The following is a 20373-nucleotide window of genomic DNA, read 5'->3' on the forward strand; positions in this document are numbered from 1 at the left end:
GGTCAAGCCCATAAGATAGGGACACTGCCCCTGTAGTACTATACTAGAGCATAGGGACTCAGCCAGTACACAGCTGCATCTTGGCACGTAGTGATCTGGGACCAGATCACCCACCTGCAAACACAGAGACATTCTCCATGGTGGTACCAACCATGCAGGACCCACCCAGCATGGAGGCGGAGGCTCCACATGATCATCATCGGATCATAGGACTCCTGTACAATATCAGCGTTACCGGGTGTGGACCACCCGGCAGGTACTGCATCATACCAACAAGTGCACCATCTTACACACTTTATAGGGCAGCACTGTACCACACTCTTGAGAGGGATTATTTAATTGGGGACACCAGGGTGGTTGGGTGCTCGAGGACCTCAGGTGGTGGGGACTATATCACCAGTGTATGGACACCAGGTGGGTGGTTTCTGAAAGGTACGGTCGTGCGTGACCATGGTGGTTGTGTATATTTTATATCGTAGTCTGTGCTGTAAAACTGTAATACTTACCCAAGTGTGTTTTGTTGCATGGGGTTCATGTAACGGGGTCATTCCACATAATAGAATCCTGTACAGGTGGAGGCGCTACCGATCATCGACTCAGGTACACCCCAGGCTCCCAGCAGCGGAAGTACAGGCCTCCTGTTAGCCACAGGTATTGCACACACACACCACCGTAGCCACACATCTTCCAGGGGATGCGGGAAAGTGTGCTACATATGTATCCGGTATGGCCCCACTGAGTTGTCCACTGTCAGTTTTTAAATTTTCATTAGTTCTTACTCTTCTATAAATAAACTTGTGTCCACCTACTTTTCAGAGACATAAAAATGCCTGTTTAAAATACTAGTACTGTTAACCTAGAAAAAAAACAGACAAATAAATTAAGCACTGAAGATAGAGAACTGTCCTCTAAAGCAGCGGTGCGCAAACTGTGGGGCGCGACCCCCAGGGGGGGCGCGAGACTGCCGACGGGGGGCGCAGGGTTTACAGAGGCCCCGCGCGCTTCCCGAAGGCACTTAAATTAAGTGCCGGGGGAGCTGCAGGGCCTCTGTAAACCATACTTACCCGTGGCTCCGGCGGCTTCCTCCCGGCGTCGCCATGGCAACGCGGCGTCAAAATGACGCTGCGAGGTCATGTGACGTCACGTTGCTATGGCAACGTGACGTCATTACGCCGGAGCGAGGGTAAGTTGGGGTTGGGGGGGGCGCGAGAGTGAGGGGACAGCCGGCAGGGGGGCACAGGGAAAAAAGTTTGCGCCCCCCTGCTCTAAAGTATACAGTGAGAAAATATTTCTTACCTGAAAGGATGTTGAAGCAGAGATTTTGCAGAATAATACATTAAAGTGCAGATGTTGCAGATATTATTGCACCAGTTAACGTGATGTGTTGCATTAACACCAGCTCATTAATTAACAGTAGCCCTATTAAAACCAATGATAACGGAGTTAACACATTTTATTTTCCAGATTATGTTGTGCATTATTTCATGTTAGCCGGGGTAATAAATTCTGCTAGATCTGTATTTAAGCTATAGTACTGTATGTCAATAATCTTCTTCCATATGATCTCTAAGGTAATTTTGTATTTGTTCTACCACAGGGAAACAGGAAATATCAAAGTGGCGCCATTTGTGCTCATCCATATAACATACCATGACAAATAGGGATCAACATTATCAATTTTAAAAATCCTTTATCTTGGCCAATCATCTAATATTTCAAAGTTAATTTCATGGTTTTTTTCAGCTGATGATGCAGGTCATTGAGCTCAATTTTATATAAATTGAGTGCTGCTTGAAAGTTTCTATACAGACAGTTTTCTTGAATTAGGTGTTCAGACTGAGGAAGACTCAATACCCAAGTATTGCAACAATGAAGATTACCATTTCTTTTCTGCTTGTAGCTATCAGCTGCTGCTTCAGTGAGTAACACACACACACACACAGACACACACACACATATATATATATATAAATATCATAACTAGTTTTTTCTATACCTTACAACGACAAGTTGCCTATTGTAGGTTGCCTATTGTAAACCGTAAGCGTATATAATGTAATGGTCAAGGTTCTCTCTAATAATCCATTCTTTTATCAGTTAGAAATAGTAGTGTATTTACTAACATAAGAACATTATTGGGATTTTTTCAAGTGAGACATTGGGGACCTAGTATACTGATAAAACAAAAAGTCAAAATGAGCACCTTTTCTGTAACATCTGTTTTATGTATTTATCTTTTAGCTCCTGTCGTATCTAATAGTATTGGGAGATTTGGTCAAAGCCCTCAACTGTATCCCAATTCTTGTCTACAGATGACATTGGTAAGTATTAGTTATCATCGTGATAGTTATTGAAGTGATATGCTCAAAGTAGCATTTTAGTGCAAAGTCTTTGCTATTTTTGCTATGTTTGTGCTATCTTGTTAACTACTGTAAATGTGTTTGTTTTTTACTGCGTTACAGCCTATAATAGGAGAGGTAACATGTGCTGCACCTGTAACGTGTGACTCGATGTCTGGAATAGATTATTTTGGAATTTGCAGAATTATACTATGAACCCCTTTGCTTTTTTGTAGACTAGAAATCTGCCAGCAACTGTTAGTCTCCTGGCAGATGTCCTGTGTGCATATGACAGATGCAAGGTATGTTGAATATTTCCTATTCTCTGTAGACTATCTCATTGTTTGATTGTAAATTTGGGATTATCTACTGCAGTTATACTGTAAATCTCACATATTTAAAAAGAGCTTCCAAAGTTTGCTCATGTGCTTACACCTTTGCTTATTGTACAGTACTTATTGAACTATATATTAATTGATTTTGTAGGATATACAAAACAAAAGTGAACTCATCAAAGCAATCCAAAATCTTGTGGTAAGTGTTTCCATTTAGCATTTGTAGTGAATTATAGAGATTGTGCAATCAGCATTAAAATATATGACATTTTATTTTAAAAATATTTGCAAAAAGAAAATGACTGTTTTATGAACAATTGTCCAGAGGATATACATAGATACATTAATACTTAGTTTATATAGAATTGTATTGGATGTTGATTGAATCTACCCAGGTTATTTATCCTAACTCTTTAAAAACTCGAACACAAATATACCAAGTGGTTTTAAGCCTCATTGAAACCTAAAGCAGCAGTCTGTGCTGATCGCCAATTTTTTTGCATTTTATTATTTTACTTTAAGAGATTTCTTCTTTCCCTTCCCACGTCTGTTTTTCTTTTTTAAACGTAATGCTTCTTTTAGGAGATGTATTTTAAGTGTTTGAAATATTGGGTGTCCGGGAGGTTAAAATGAAGTGATTCCTAGAGCCCAGTCCAATCAAGAGGCTACCATAGCAATGTCAAAAGCTGTAGCTTAAGAATACTATGTTTTAACAGTAGAAAAACATATTTTTACAAGAAAGCAGTGCATGCTCTGCAGTGTGGGGACAAGTTACTAACATTAAATGAGGGAGGGATTGCTGGTTTAATGCCCATTCAAGTGTAATGGCCTTGAGGTGCAATACAGCATAGCACTGCTTAGTAAATTTAGACCTGAGTCAGCTCAAATATAGAATACAAGTTGACTGTAATGAACCTATAGTACATTGTTTGTAATGTCCCATATTACATACCGTATGCCCACCTACTATATTCCTATGTAAGGTGTTACACTTATAACATATTTTTCCTCCTTGTTTAAAATTAATGTATGAAAATGCAGCTTTGATTGATTCAAAACTGCTAATATAGTATGAACTTCAATGTGACTATGGTTCTTATTCAAGATGCTGAACACCTGCATATTCACTCCCATTTACAGTATGTGAATAAAGTTCAACTCTTTACAAGCATTCAGAAGTGGCTTTGCAGCATACATTATATTCAATAGTTGTACTGTATGTCAGTGAAAGACTACAAAGCCTTTTATACAGTATTTGATGAGGCCTCAAATACAGTATATCAGTATGATAAGCAACAATAATATTTAAATGGCATATAAAGTTTAGTAACGAGCAATTGTTTTGAATTATGTGTGAATTAGCACTGAGAGAAGCCCTTTGGACAAATATCAGAAAACATATTTTTAACATTTTAATTCAGGGAACAATTTAGATATGTACATGTTTTAATGTATGCCCAGATCTACATGTTTTATACACTAAATTTCAACCGCCATAACCACAATATCTAACCGTGTCTGCAGTACTTCAAGAGAAACATAATTAGCATGATTGCTTTGTTTTACACAAAAAAATGCTACGAAATCCCTCTTACTATGTTTTGATCCCTTAATTCAATAAATATACATTCTGAATTACAGACATCATTTTTTAACATCATAATAGTTCATCGGTGTTGCTACAAACACAATTAAAGCAATAAATGAAGAATAAGTTCATGCCATATATACTTCTGTAATATATAATTGAGTTAAATACTGAAGGTTCCCAATAAACTGTCATCTTTATATTCTATTTCAGATTGTTACCGGCTGTACACTAAAAAATCCACTGGGAACAGATACAACCATAGTAAAATACCTTTTTTTCTGTGTTCTCTGTTTTGTATCTTATGTTTTTGAAACTTTCTATATTAAGTTAAAATACTAGTCTGTGTCACATACTGTATACTTGTTCTGAATATGAAGCTTTTATTAATACAATTTGTATTACTCTTGATAGTAAATATTTTATGATAATAGGTTACATACTACCAAATAGTCTAAATGTGGTTACTTCCATAAACACGGGGAAACATTGCATTACACATAATTGCATTGCTGAATCATTGCTTGATAGTTCGTTTGCTTTGTGTTTACTTTTTTTTATTGTTTTTTTTAGGAAGATCTACTTATGGACGTGGATGGCACACTCCAAAATCTATTAAGGACAGTGATTTACTTGCTGGTAAAACCAATGTATTTCTCTTTTTATTAAAATATGCTATAATTCTTGTAATATGTAAAGGTGAAAAGCAGAAACTATAAACAAAAATGATGTTAACATTTAATTAGTGCAAAAAACTAGTGCAGCAGTTAGTTCACAAGCCACTCATTGGATACACACAATCAGTCTTCTGGCTACAATACTGGTGCAATAAGTGGTGTCAAATGCATACAGTATTCATGAAAGAAAAAATATCCAACTGAAAGCAATGTACAGATGCAGCGGCCGTTATTTGATCACTTCACGCGTTGTATACCTCGGAATACCCATATCATGGCGCGTGATTTCATCCAACCTTCCCGCCTTAAATTGCGAGTGCAGAAAATGGCATTGTAGAGTTCTGTTTTTTAACACCTGAAATTGACACAGTAGCACAATAGCACAGTACTGTACACATTACAATCCATTCATTTCTGCCATGGATAAAGATACAGAATCCATGAAATTCAAACAAAGCAACCGCGGTAAACAAGTGTGCCTGGGGCGATTGGCCGCGTGAATGCCGCGTGGAATACAGCAGAGCACACGAAAACGGCGCTGTGAAATGTTCGAATAACGGCCGCTGCATCTGTATGCTATTTTTTTTCTTTGTTTCATCTAGAGCTATTTTTTTTACCCCACTTTTGTAGCTGGAAGACGTTGCTACATAATCCCCACAAGCCTCTGAAAATATCTATTATGCGGAAAAATAGACTATGACAAAGACAAAGTCATATAATTTCAATATCATTAGTTTCTTTGAGTCATACTATATGGTACTGATTATATCCCAATACTGCACCACTTCTCTTTTGATGCATACAGTACGATCGCTTGATTGCAGTGCATGTATTTTGAAATGCATATGTATGTTTTTTGTTTTTTTTCCATGTACATATTTTTTTTATTCCAGAAAGATCTAAATCTAGATTCAGTGACTACACCAACATGCGGATTACTGGTAAAATCATTTACTTTCTAGATTTGTCTCTTTTGAAAGAGTTTCAATTACTTTTTAAAAATAGAAAATGTTTTCCTATTTTAAGAATCTGGGGGGAAAAAGTGACAGCAACTTTTATTGCACCATTCAGGAACATATCTGCAACATACCTTTTTGTACGTTTTGCAAAAAGTACTCAATTAAACTTTCTATAATGAAATTTAAAATAAGTAATTTCCATATACTGTGAGCAGAAAATAGAGTAATATCCATATTTTGCATGCTGGAGATTACTCTATTTTCTGTCTATTAAGATAGATGTCTGTAAGGGCTAAAGGCTTTTTCTCTGTGCACCAAATACTGTATTGCTATAGACTTAAGTAGTTCGCTATCCAAAGAGTGCTGTCCAGATACAGTAGCTAACAGCTTATGAAAAAAATATTATCACAACTTTTACCCAGCAACAGGCCATATTGGGTCCTGTACTGTTTACACTTTAAGGAAAATATTATTTTTATACCTCACCAGTTTGGGCACAAAACTATTCTAAGACCCTGTTCCCCAACATATCTTAAAACATTTTCTCTCACCTTTATATTTGCTTGTGAATAGGATCCTGGCATAACCACATACCACTAAATTGCAATACAAGAGAAACTGGAAATAACTTAATGGACTACTTAATAATACAACTAGTGATATTTATATACTGTACGTAGAGTTTTAGTGTTAAAAATAAAACTTGAAATAACATCAGTGAATGTGAAAATATAATAATGCAATTATTTAATTCATATCGGGGAAAATAGATAAATAGAGATAATTGTAAAATAACTAACAACTGTCCTTACACTTACAGTCCTATTGTTTGCTATCCCAGATTATTCTATTTTCACAAGTCCATGTTAAAATTCCCTCAGGCGCACAGTATTAATGGAAAAATGAAACCAAAAGCAGAGGTAGAAGAAACAAGACAGTGTTGTATTGTAAATTAAATAAAAGTATATAAACTTAGAATGTGAACTTACAAAAATAAATTTTGAAAGTGTCTTTCCAGGTATGTAGAATGATGTGGGATCTGTAATGTGCTCTCTTGCTATTTTGAAGGAATAGATTATTCCTTGGCGAACAATGACATTTCATACATACTGCAGGAAACAAAACCCCAAAAATATATGGGGGCTGATGTGTCAGAGTTTCCCAGCAGAAAAAGTTTGACAAAACTGGAGCAACAAAAACAGCACTTCATTTACTACGGGAAAAATCACCATTGTTCACATAGGATTTGATTCTTTTATACATTTGGTGTGGATTTTTGCACCAGTTTTGCCCCTCTTTTGCTTCTTGGAGACTTTGATCATCAGCCCCATAGTATACCTTTTAATGTATACAGACAAAGTAAATTTGCACTCACAATTCTATATAAATGTGATCATTTATAGTCCAATGTACAGTATTATAAGTCGAGGGGTCAACCGGAGGCTTGATTAACTTTGACATGGTCTAGGTTCACCTTTCACTGCTCCCACCACCCGATCGTCCCAGTCCTCCATTGGCGAGAGTACTACTGTACTTTTGCTGATGTCCGGTCTCCGCACCATCGGTGGCCCTTGATTCTCACCTTACATAGATGTTTCAGTTTCAGCGGAACAGCTTTATATGTAACTAAAATGTCACCAACATATTCAGACGTAAAAACTTATCTTGGTGACAAAGAGAAAAATTGACCACATAGTGTTGGAATGGCCAAGGTGGCCCACCTTAAATCTTTCTTTGAAATTAAGGTAAAAAAAGAACAAAGACCACTCCAAATTAGAAAAACATGTGCCGATATAAAATAACTTACAGTGTCAGGTGAAATTATAACAGAATATTGTTCAGAACTTCATACTGTATATTGGGACTCCTAATAAAGGAGAACCACTGCCCCAAGTACTGTGCATGCATGATATATATATATTCTATAGCTAAAACAAATGTTTGTTTGTACAAGGTCACTCGGTACTAAGTAAATCTAGACTTTTTAATACTGTAATTGCTCTTGAGAATACAAATTACAGTAGCTACTCCAAATGGTTCCACAATACAGTTACCTATTTTAGAAAGAGATTTGCATGTTGAATTTTCATGACCAGCTAAATAGATTAATTAAAAAAGTAGACTGCATATATAAATAGATTCAGATACCCAACAGATATGTATTCCTAAAAATAAATAAAAATAAGCTAACTTTTTTTTAATGGCTTTTGAAATGAGTTTTGCAAAATTGTATGTCAAATTTGAAAATAAAAACAAAAGACTGAAAGAGCTTGCTTGCTTTGTAATGAGGCAAATGCCTGTAACACCCACCAAAGATGTTTTGAGACCATAGGGAGTGATTAAACCTTCATTATCTGTAATCCACTTTTTTGTTAACCAAACATTTTTAATTTTAATCTCTTCTTTTTCTCTTTCTCTCTCCCTTTTTTTTTTTTTTTTTAAAGAAACCGCTGCTGTTAAAAGTATCTGGAATACTGGTAAACACAAACAGAAATGTCAAAACAATGGTGGAATGTTTACTGTAGCATTTTCTATTTATAGATTATATCTAATCCCTTATTCACATTGTCATAATATGTTTGTGGTAAGCATGACAGAGGGGTCTTTAATATCACAGATCATTCAATTTAATATGAAATATTTTGCCTAGTTTCACCTTGATTACTAGCACTTTTCTTTAGTGTTTCCCCTATTAATTGTTTGCTAATTTCTTTCTCCGTTACTTGTTTTCATCATTTTACAGTTTCTCCTCAGCATATTTTTCAGATTCATTATTATAATTATTCAGATATTTCTTATTCAGACTATTAATAACCCCCTGCTTGTTTTTTGTGGATCATCTCAGCTTTCTTTTATCCCAATTTACCTTCTGTATATAATACACTTAATTCACTCAGTAATGGAACAGAATACCTAGAATTTTTTATTAGGTGTTTAACATTTTAAGATATATTTACTGCCTTTTAAAATGTATGCTCTCATTCTAAAAAGGAATAAAATAAATTACAAATGTTATAGTTATGTGAAGTATATCTACACATTTATAGTCATTTTGGGCTTAGCTCTTGTACAGTATAAGGTGTTTTCTGTAGAAATTCAAAATGGTGGTCAAATAGAAATGGCCCCATACAACTAATTTATATAAACATTTCTTTGAAATTAGAAATGCTCGATAATTAAATTTAAAAAAATAAAGACGTTCTTTCTAAACTACTCCAGTTTACTGTAGTCCCACTTAAACATTCCAGCACATCCCTGGAAAATATTGATGTTTTACTAACTCACCTACCTCCAGTTTGGGCATTGGCCCAGATACATCAAGCAGTGGTGAGGAAAACGATTTGATGTATCTGGGCCATTATCTTGCCCTAGAACTTACCTTTCTACGGTCCCATTGACAGTGCTTGGTGGTTTTCCCAGGAAATGGACCCGGCTGCTTTGACCTGTATAGAAGCTTTATGTTTTCTTTTTCAATTCTCTATCTTCTAACCCATCCATTTTCTACCATCAAGCCTTAGTCAATGGATACTATCATTATTACAGCTACCGTATCTCTCCCAGATAATCACCTAATCCGGTTAAATAAACAATACCTATGCAGAAGCCATTTATCTAATAGGTTAAACTGCAGTAATACCCTTAAAATAGCCAATAAACACACAGTTATTTTGAGATACTATCCCCAATCCTGATTTGTGTCCCCTTTTGTCTAAAAGTTGTATAAGTAAACTAATATGATTTGATAACAAATGTGTACAAATGATCTGATCGTTAAATATTTCATATAACACTTACTACATCTATGGGGCTAGAAGATAGCAAATTCTGGGGAATAATTGGAGCAACAAATCTGCATCAGTAGAAAAATACACAATAGGAGGGTATAACAGTCTTCCCCAACATCAGAAGTAGAGCACTACTTTCAGGAAAACTTGCAAAAGGGTCTCCAATTGTTTAACATAAAATAATCTGCCCCATATCTATCGAAGCAAAAAAAGCACATGACATCCTATATAACCTTTTCCTTTAGAAATCTGGTGCAATGTTTTTGCTTTATACTCTGGTACATAACCCTCTTACTTTGGCAGGACTTAATCATCAAGTGACTGCGTAATGCTGATTCAGTTTCTGTTTTTTTCTAACGTAGAATTATATCACTGGTCTTCCAGAACTTGATGGATTAACACAGACAATTGGAGGGACAATTGGAGTTTTAAGAGGAAGTAAAGGACCCCACAGTCGACTGACAAGGGAGACTCTGGGTCTTTTAGGGGAACGAGGAGGGATTGGAGGACTGGCAGGGCTTGGAGGACTGACTGGAGTGCTCAGTGGACTGATAGAAGGACTTGGAGGACTGCTAGGGCTCGGAGGGCTGACAACAGGGCTCGGTGGACTGACTGGAGGGCTAGGTGGACTGACTGGAGGGCTAGGTGGACTGAATGGAAGGTCCAGTGGACTGACTGGAGGGCTCGGTGGACTGACTGGAGTTCTTGGAGGATTGACAGGAGGACTGAGTGGAGCGATCGGAGGATTGACTGGAGGGCTTGGAGGATTGACTGGAGGACTCGGAGGATTGACTGGAGGACTCGGAGGATTGACTGGAGGTCTCGGAGGATTGACTGGAGGACTCGGAGGATTGACTGGAGGGCTCGGAGGACTGACTGGAGGGCTCGGTGGACTGACTGGAGGGCTCGGAGGACTGGCTGGAGGGCTCGGAGGACTGACTGGAGGGCTCGGAGGACTGACTGGAGGGCTCGGAGGATTGACTGGAGGGCTCGGAGGACTGACTGGAGGGCTCGGTGGACTGACTGGAGGGCTCGGTGGACTGACTGGAGGGCTCGGAGGACTGACTGGAGGGCTCGGAGGACTGACTGGAGGGCTCAGAGGACTCACTGGAGGGCTAGGTGGACTGACTGGAGGGTCCAGTGGACTGACTGGAGGGCTCGGTGGTCTGACTGGAATTCTTGGAGGATTGACAGAAGGACTGAATGGAGCGATTGGAGGACTGACTGGAGGGCTTGGAGGACTGACTGGAGGGCTCGGAGGACTGACTGGAGGGCTCGGAGGACTGACTGGAGGGCTCGGAGGATTGACTGGAGGGCTCGAAGGACTGACTGGAGGGCTCGGAGGACTGACTGGACTTCTCGGAGGACTGACAGGGGGAAATAAAGGAGGGTTGTTGAATATTTTTGGTGGTACTGACGGACCTCTTGGTGCCAACACTGGCCGCAGTCCTAGCAAACTACTGGGAATACTTGGCATATAGCAAAGGTAAAATCTGTGTTTTTTTTATATTTTAGTGCTATACATGTTATTTTTTGTCATGTCAAATACAAAATATATAAAATGACATATACATTCATAAGTTACCTTATCTAATCCTGTAAATAAATATACAATTTAACTAAACATTCTCCTGCACAGAAACATGGTATTATTTACATTATGTACGCATTTGATGGCTGTTGATAACTTTTGCAATAGACTCACTGTGATAGTCTAAAACAGTCACTAATAGGAAGTTATTCAACACACATACTGTAAGCTTGGTTCAACAGGTTTAGAGAAGCATTATTATGTTATTGATGTCATTCTGTTTCGACAGCCCTATTTTAAAGCATGTTTACACTTCAAGCCATGTACAAGATCATTCTGAAATATGAGACTTGTTGGAAATTGAGGCTGAAACAAAATTCAGAAAAATGTCAGTGGTGGGTTATAGAACACAATAGTTGGAAAGCTAGTTTATTCCACTATGTTCTTTTTTGCACTGCAGTGAGGGATATTGCAACCATCTTGCATTTTGCTGAATGTTGTGGATTACAATTGTATGTACCTTACACACCATTCTTCAGCATGGGATGCATTCTAGTGGGCTTACTGTAGTTAAAGCAACAAAAAGTCTGAGCCTGAAATAGCTAAAGAACAGTGAGCATACATGCTTGTTTACTTATCTCCAGTATAGAGCGACCAAAAGGGGAAGGGGAGAGGGGGGGGGCAGGAAAAATAAGAAAAAAATATATTGTACATAAGTTCAGAGACGTACTGTATAGAGTGTTTAATCAAATCCAGTAGTTTTTACATTTAATACGACTACTTGGCTCTTCTCAAACCTCTTAATTGATTTACAGTAGGTCCCAATAGCCATAAAGCAGAGGGGAAAAGAAGTACTGTATGGCAGAAATATAGTGTAGTATTTAAAGTATGTGATAGCCAAAACCTAATGAACGGTATGTTTCATTAGAAAGTTATGTTTTTTCAATAATTTGGTAAACTTTTTAAACCAAAACCAAACAAATCAGGTTTTGGTAAAACCAGACCCAAAACACAAAAATGATTTCGCACCAAAAAAACAAAACATGAGTGAAAGTACCCACTCTTCGTATTAATTATACAAATAATAAAAGTTAAAAACCCATTATACAGTACTTCTAAGCATTTTATATATTCACACCAAAAAAAGTATGCTCAGCCAAGCCTGTATAGTATAGTACTTTCCCTACGTCTGGGAACACCCACAATTCTCTAAGGTCTATTTACTGTGGGTTTAACTGAACAAACTTTGTTGAGCATTTACTGTATGAAATCTGTGTGAGTGCAAATGTTTTTCAACTTTGGTTATATGTATCATTAATACTCCTGTACACTATATTTTTACTTTTCTTCTGTTCCCTATGTGTAAAGGCTAATTCAATCTGAATTGATTAAGAATATTGAGAAGAACCTATTATTCTCAATCACATACTGAATGAGTGCAACTGAATTTGATTAAGCACACTATACTGTACATGTCTTTGAACCTACAGTATATTACAGTACAATAGTATATATATTTGTTTTTATTTTCCTTTTGTCTTGTATTATTCCCCACATGGCTGGTAGTAACAATTAGTGAAAAAGCTAAGGGAATGTGAACTGTAACTGTGGCCCACCTTGGATTAACTCTTACATTTTTACACAATAGCACTATTTCACAACACACAGTATTGTTACTAATGCATAGCTTTAATAGTATTAATTGATGTATATTTGTATGCATATAGAGCCAAAAATGTATGCACCACAATGCAAAAGAGGTAATTAAATTCACGGAGTTAGAAAACAATAAATGCAACAAAATAAAGTACTGTAAAGCAATATGAAATTGCTGTCCTGGAGATCTGACAATCATCACATTGTATTACAGTATGTGATGTAGAATTTATTGGGATTAAAAAAGGGTGAGCAGGAATATAGGTCTGAGATTCATATTTCTGCATTTTTAACCTTTAATCATGATCATAGGAAAACAACCCCAGAATGTTTTTTTTTAATTATACAAAAATTATATATTAATTCAATTTTTAATCATTGAAAATATTGCTTTCTTAGTCAGTTTTACAGATTGAAGCAAATAAATAAATAACGTACAAAATAATTCCCCCAACACTGTACCAGTAGACTAACAGTAGCAGTCAATAATGACATCAGTCAATTGCAGAGATGATGATAGTAGATATACTCATAGTCTTGATGTTCAATTTACTAATTTTATGTTCTTTTTTTTTTCCAGAAAAAAAATGAAATAATTTTCCCAGTGTAATAGAGAATGAAGAAACGGATTTCAAAATTTACAGTTTAGTTACTTGTTCTGTCTATTTTATTAAACATGTCTTGTTTCACTTCTGTATGTACTGAAGTTCATAAAATGATTTTGAAAGCTTTGGATCACAAATATAATAAATTAAGTGCATGACAATATTTGTATTGATTGTTTTATTTATAATTGATTATGTTGTACCATTCCATTGGGGTACATAGCACAGGGAGAAAACAATGTAATTTTGTGGTGAGTAAACCTGATCCGAATTCCTTTGTGATCTCGGACAAGTCACTTTATTTCCCAGTGCCTCCAGCACCAAAATATAATGTACGATATGCAGGGACTGCTACAGTACCCTCAGACTTATTTAAATCCCAAACCACTCCTCCATTATATAAGAATGACGCTGGGGTGGAGTTAAAGGCAGAGTTTCAATGTTATTGGGGGCATGAATATGCAAATAAATTAGAAATACAAAATGCGAAGCATGTACTACTTTTGTATGCCAGAAATGCATCAACTGGTTTGTCAAGTTTTTCTTAGTGTAAAAGACAAATGCAAGTAGACACAAACAATTCTTAATGCATTTACACTTCATGTTTAGTTATGAACCTGGTGCCCACCATACAAAGAATGTGCATCAAATGTAAGAACATGAATATTGACACAGAATATTGCGCTAATGACTTTAGGTGAGAAATTAAAATTTTATGTGTAATACCATGGCATTAAGGGGTCCCACACAGAACAAACCCCTTCTCCCACCACATGGTGGTTGGGTGACTCGACAGATGCTAAGACCCACCCACTTCTGTCTGGAGACAGTAATGTCACCAGGTATATATATATATATATATATATATATATATATATATATATATATATATATATATATATATATATATATATATATATACAGGAGGAAATGAAGTACTGGGATCTAACTGTGGATAGTATAAATACATATGAAAGTATAGGATAAGGTTCCCCTTTTATTGTTTTGTAGAGAGGGACAGTACCATGCTCAGATAGTATCCCATAGAGATGGGAATAAATAAGTAAATAGCCTAAAACTTAATAACTAAATAGTGAATATCAGTGAATAATGATATTAAACCCATAAACTCTTAAATAAGAGCCAGGCAGCCTAGGGTAAAATCTGACTGGTACAGACAGATAGGACAATTGAAGAAAAAAACCTGGTGCCTGTAAAACATACAATATAAATCTGACCATATATAAATGTCCAGAAAGCGATACTATGATCATAACAGAATGTCCAGCTGGATGTTCTTGTGATACTCAAAACTGGTCAAGAGAATAGGATATAAGCATATATCTCTGAAGAGGGCTTCCGTAGGTAGCCAATGAAATCAAGCCTGTGCACCTCCCTAATGTGCTTTTAAGTGAGATAAAAAGCCACTATAGCACTTTACTGCACTGTTATCACTGCTTTGTGAATCTCACAACAGGCAGTATTACGCTATAAAGGCATGTATCTCACTTAAAAGCACTTATCACTGCTTTGTGCATAGCGCCCAGAAAACCCACTTTTCACTGCTTAGTGCATAACCCCCACTGATTTAAACTCCCAAGGAGCCGGGCATGGGGAGTTACATACAGTATGCAATGTACTCTTTCAATTCATTTGCAAAAAACAATTCTTTATACATTGCCCTAATCCCTTATTTATGTTTCTTTAATATTCATAAATTATCTTTTTTTTTTTCAACTTCAAATTTTTCTTTATTGGGGTAACATACTCATACATTGTATCCAATCCCATTGTGTTACTGTCCCCAATAATGTTTTTAAACATACATATGTCATCTTTTAACTGCAACAATACAAACCAAGGACAAGACAGACAAGACAAACCAGACGGCTGACAAGGGGGGGGGGGGGGGGAGGAGGAGACCGGTCGACACCGGGCCATCTTGATTGCGTGTCTTCTCTTGCTTGCTTCCTGTCTTATAGTGTAGCACTTCCCGCTTCCACCCCGAGCTCAAAGTGTCTTCCACAGTATCTTGGAGGGCTACTGCGTGGGGGGCTGTCATCTACCTGTTCGTCACTATTTGTTGTCAGGTCTCTGACCCCCAAAGGCGAACGCATCTGAAACTGTTAAAGCGAAATTGCGGTTGCATCTAGCGCGGGGATATCTGTCTGTGCCAGCAAAGGCACCCAGACTTTTCGAAAATTTGTTCCGGTGTCATTAACTAAACTCGTTAATTGTTCCATCCGACAAACGTACCAAATCCTATTTCTAATCTTGGGGATAATTGGAACTTCTGGTTGCTTCCATAATGCTGCAATCTCACATCTTGTGGCTGTTGCAAAATGCGAGATCAATTTATGCGTCGCATTTGACATACCCTGAAGCCGCCTGCCCAGAAGGAACAGCCACGGGTCCAGGGGGATCTCCCAACCTAGAATCCGCTGTAACAAGTCTCTAATCTGTTCCCAAATCGGGACCACTTTTGTGCAAGACCACAGCATGTGTCGCAAGTCTACCACCTCTCTGCACTGTTTCGGGCAGAGCGGGGAGTAGCCCCTAACAAATTTAGCTAATCGAGCTCGGGTGTAGTACCATTGCATCAGGACCTTATATGCGTTCTCCTTCAGTGTGGTACAGATTGAGCTTTTTGCTGCCGCTTGGGTAATCTTTTCCCAGTTTTCGTCCTCTAACATCTCCCCTAGGTTAGTCTCCCATTGTCTGATGTAGCGTAACCTGTTCTCAGTAGGCGTATCAGGACAGATCACTTCCCTGTACATTCTAGATGTGAGTCCCCTCGTGTCCGTATCTCTGGAACACAGCTGCTCGAAATTGGTTCGTGCTGGTCTGAATGGGGTTTTGTTATAAAAGTCTCTGATCTGGAGGTACCTAAAGAATTCCTTATTTGGGATAGCCTTTGTGGACTTAATTTGCTCAAATGTTTGTATATATTTCCTGCCCTCCAGATCCTTGAGGCGGGTAATGCCCGCTTGTATCCAATATAACAGGTTATTGCTATTCAACCCTGGAGTGAAATCTGGATTGCCAATGATAGGCGTCATGATTGATTCTTTGGTGGTCAAATTACAACTGAATTTAGTGGCCTCCCAAACTCGTAGAGAACTGGCAATGGGTAGCCAGATCAGATTCTGGAGGTCAATCGGTGCACAACATGTTTTCTCCAACTCTACCCATCTCCTTAAGCTTGGGTCCGTGTGCCATTGGAGAATTTGAGCCAATTGGGCCGCTTTGTAGTAAGCTAACAAACAAGGTACCGCTAAGCCTACTCTCACTGTCGGTCTCATTAACATACCCTTTGCAATTCTTGGGTTTTTCTTATTCCAAATGAATTTCATGATGAGTGACTGTAGGGAGAGGATGTCAGAGTATACTCTAGGTATAGGCAGACTCTAGAAAAGATATAACATCCTTGGGAGGAGATTCATCTTCACGCTGTGTATCCTACCAATCCATGAGATGCACCCCTTTGACCACAGTCTGAGATCCTCCCCCAAAGTCTTTATTAACCTGGGAAAATTTGCTTTATATAGTGTTTTATAATCCAGTGTAAGATATACCCCTAGATATTTGATAGCGGAGGGTTGCCATTTAAAATTAAAGTTGAGATCAATCAGTTTTTCAACTTCTTTGGGAATATTTATATTAAGGGCTTCTGATTTGGACTGATTAATCTTAAAGCCGGAAATTTGGTTGAATTTACCCAGGATTCCAAACACGTTGGGAAGGGACATGAGCGGTTTGGATAATGGCAGGATGACATCATCCGCGTATAATGCTGCTTTGTACTCTTGATCTCCATTAGAGATTCCTGCTATATCTGGGCTATTTCGGATGTGTGCCGCTAGTGGTTCTATACAAAGGGCAAACAGCAGCGGTGACAGCGGGCATCCCTGCCTTGTTCCACTTTTTATGTGAAATTGGTCAGAGGAAAAGTCCTGGTGCCGCACCCTCACCGTCAGGCCCTCATACAGCGCCAGGATGGCCCTCAGGAGGCGTCCCCCAAAGCCAAACGCTCCCAGTGTTTCCGTTAAGTAGGGCCAGTCTATCCTATCGAAGGCTTTCTCCGCGTCCAGACTTAACACCATAGAATGTGTATTTTTCTTTTGGGCCAGATCAATCAGATCAATGATTCTCCTGGTGCTATCTGCCACTTGTCTACCTCCAATAAACCCCACCTGATCCGCATGGATTAACCTGGGAAGAACGCTACCCACCCTGTTTGCTATAAGTTTAGAATAAATTTTAATGTCTGAATTAATCAGTGAAATGGTCCGGTAGCTCTTGCAGTCTGCCGGGTCCTTTCCAGGTTTGTGGATCACATAGATTGATGCTTGGAGCATTTGTGCTGGGAAGGAGGCCCCCTCTAAAATACTGTTAAATAGTTTTAGCATATGTGGGGCTAGTGTTTTGGCGTATTTCTTATAATATAGATTTGAGAAGCCATCGGGCCCCGGCGCATTGGCCGGTTTTAATGTTTTCATGACTTCAGATAGCTCCTCCAGAGTAAAGTCAGCCTGAAGCGCCTCTCTCTCGGCCCTTCCCAAGGTAGGTAATTTTGCCTCTTTTAGGTAGGTGTTCAATAACTCTCCCGTTTTAGTATTATGAGAGACCTTATCTCTATTATAAAGTTTCTCGTAGTAGGTTTTGAATTCCTCCACGATTTTCCCAGGTATGAAGGTAAGGTCTCCCTGTTGGTTCCGAATAGCATGAATAGAACAATTTTGAAGCTTGTTTTTTAGCTTATTGGCAAGTAGTGTATCAGGTTTGTTCGCTTTTTCATAAAATTTCTGCTTAGACCAAGCCTTTCCTTCTCAGCCTGGGAGGCGAGGAGGAGATTGAGTTTTGTTTTGGTGTCTAATATTTGCTTCAGCGTGTGGTCCCGCTTATTAGTTTTGTGCAGAGAAGAGAGCTCAGCTAATTATGTTTCTAGGTCCTTAATTTTTTTCTCTCTTTCCCGTTAACGTTTGGCGGCCAGATTCATCAAGATCCCCCTGAGAGTTGCCTTATGGGCTTCCCACAGTGTGGAGTGTGATGCCACGCTCCCCTCGTTCTCCTCAAAATATTCTTTCATTTTTTCCCCTTTTTTTCCGAGATCTGGAATTTTCAAAAGGATCTCGTTTAGCTTCCAATTCGCTCTAGGTCTGTCCAGCGGTACCAGTGTGCACCGCAGCTCAATAGGTGCGTGGTTGGACCATGAAATATCATGGATCTCTGAGCGAGAGACCCCAGGGTCCAATCTATTGGACACACGGAAGTAATCTATCCGGCTGTAGGTGTTATGGGGGTGGGAGAAGAAAGTGTACTCTCTCACTCCTTGGTGTTACTCCTTGGTGTTGCTCTCTCCAGATGTCCAGGAGCTGACAGTCTATTAGGCCCTTTGTTCATGTTAATACGTCCTGTCTATGTGATTTGTTAGTGGTCGTACATCGGTCTAGATTTGGATTTAGGACTCTGTTCAGGTCCCCCAATACTTTGATGTTCCCTTTTGCGACTATACGGAGCTTATCAAAGAAACTACTAAAGAAGGATGTCGCGTTGTCATTCGGGGCATAGATTGTTGCAAGCGTTATAGGATGCTCTCGTATGGAGCCCGTGATTATAAGGTATCTCCCCCCCTATCACTATATGTTTTGCCGTGTCTGAACGGTATATGATTGTGGATTAGGATGGGGACCCCTCGCTTTTTGACCCGAGCTGAGGCTAGGAAGTGAATCTTAAAGTCTTTATCAAAGTACTTGGGAAAGTTAGTTTGAGAAAAGTGCGTCTCTTGCAAAAATAGCACTTCTGCGCTTTTGCGTTTGTAGTTTCTGAATACGACCCTTCTTTTCGCAGGGCTGTTGAAACCTTTAACATTATGGGATTGTGGGCGGACGCTCACAGAGGTATGCAAGGGAGACTCGTTATTGTGAAATTAAATAAGGCTTTTTTATTGCGCCTGTTTCCTTAACATCAGGAAACCATCCAAACATGGGGTTTAAACAAAGCTTCTATTCACTTGGGAGTATTTCTAGTGAAATACTATGCAGTTCACAACTCCCTTAGATAAGAATGTCTACCAGCCCCAAAACATATAGCATGAAATAAGCAGATATAAGAAGTCTCTTAAATGAAAGTCTTATCTGTTCCTTGTGGGTTGGAGGGAAAATCTTCTCTGTCCCTGGTTCATCTCCCTTTTTAATCAGGGTGTGTCAGCATTCAGGTTTAGAAGTTATCCCTGTGTCTTGAAAGCAGCTATGCTGTGTCTTCTGGCAGGGCTCAAGACAAGTTGTGAGAGTCAAAGACAATCTCTGCTCTGTCTCCAAGTTCAGCTCAGGTATGAGCTAAGGAGTCTCACTTCCAGTCTCAACAGACAGGCTTTTGTAAGCAATCTAATCAGGCAGGTGGTGTTTGTTAATTGACTACCAGCAGTTAACCACCACACTGCTGGATTAGAGGCACATTACTTGAACAGGGATAACTCCCCTGTTACATACCTCCCCTGTTTGTGGGAAGCTCGGGCTTGCCACGGCCAAAGCTCATTCTTCCACTCTCATTCTAGATATCTCTGTGACTTGAATGAGAATGGATGGAGGAAGAGAACCCTCAGTCCTGCTGGGATTGGAGACCTTTGTCCAGTTTATTCGTGTCTCCTCCTGAAGGTGCTTGAGATCAGCACCCCACAGTCGCTCGAGGAGAACTTTTTCTAAGTATAGCCTTTTTTCTACTTGCGCGGTCATGAGATTTCCCTCGCGTCGGGTGCTCGTCTTATTGTAGGCATACTGTATGGCAGCAGTTGCAGACCGTTTAAAAACAGCCCTTTGAGTTTCCCGCTCTTGAAGCTGTCTCTATGCCTTTTCCCACTCAATGGGGTTGCTAGTTCAGCCTCTTTGAGATTAAGTTG

The 20373-nt window shown here is 38.8% G+C and overlaps 1 protein-coding gene across 2 annotated transcripts; it reads left to right on the forward strand.

The window, feature by feature from the left end:
• Window positions 1-1773: 1773 nt before the first annotated feature.
• On the forward strand, window positions 1774-13638 carry LOC142495419 (uncharacterized). Of its 2 annotated transcripts, none has more exons than XM_075600905.1 (10): window positions 1774-1918; window positions 2242-2321; window positions 2576-2641; window positions 2826-2873; window positions 4476-4526; window positions 4836-4901; window positions 5833-5880; window positions 8343-8393; window positions 10046-11169; window positions 13451-13638. In XM_075600905.1, the coding sequence occupies exons 1-9, from the start codon at window positions 1870-1872 to the stop codon at window positions 11162-11164; spliced, it is 1578 nt and encodes a 525-aa protein (XP_075457020.1). In that variant the 5' UTR covers window positions 1774-1869; the 3' UTR covers window positions 11165-11169; window positions 13451-13638. The 2 variants fall into 2 exon arrangements, with proteins under 2 accessions (XP_075457020.1, XP_075457022.1); XM_075600907.1 differs by having other exon boundaries at window positions 8343-8375.
• The last annotated feature ends 6735 nt before the right edge of the window (window positions 13639-20373 follow it).

Source organism: Ascaphus truei, chromosome 5 (genome assembly GCF_040206685.1).
Source record: "Ascaphus truei isolate aAscTru1 chromosome 5, aAscTru1.hap1, whole genome shotgun sequence".
In the NCBI taxonomy this organism is placed as follows: Eukaryota; Metazoa; Chordata; class Amphibia; order Anura; family Ascaphidae; genus Ascaphus; species Ascaphus truei.

Bases quoted from the DNA above. Each gene is read 5' to 3' on its own strand.
- LOC142495419 (XM_075600905.1), top strand. From the start codon at position 1,870: ATGAAGATTACCATTTCTTTTCTGCTTGTAGCTATCAGCTGCTGCTTC. The intron at 2,322-2,575 runs GTAAGTATTAGT...GCTTTTTTGTAG, and splicing joins CTTGTCTACAGATGACATTG to ACTAGAAATCTGCCAGCAAC. The intron at 2,642-2,825 runs GTATGTTGAATA...TTGATTTTGTAG, and splicing joins GTGCATATGACAGATGCAAG to GATATACAAAACAAAAGTGA.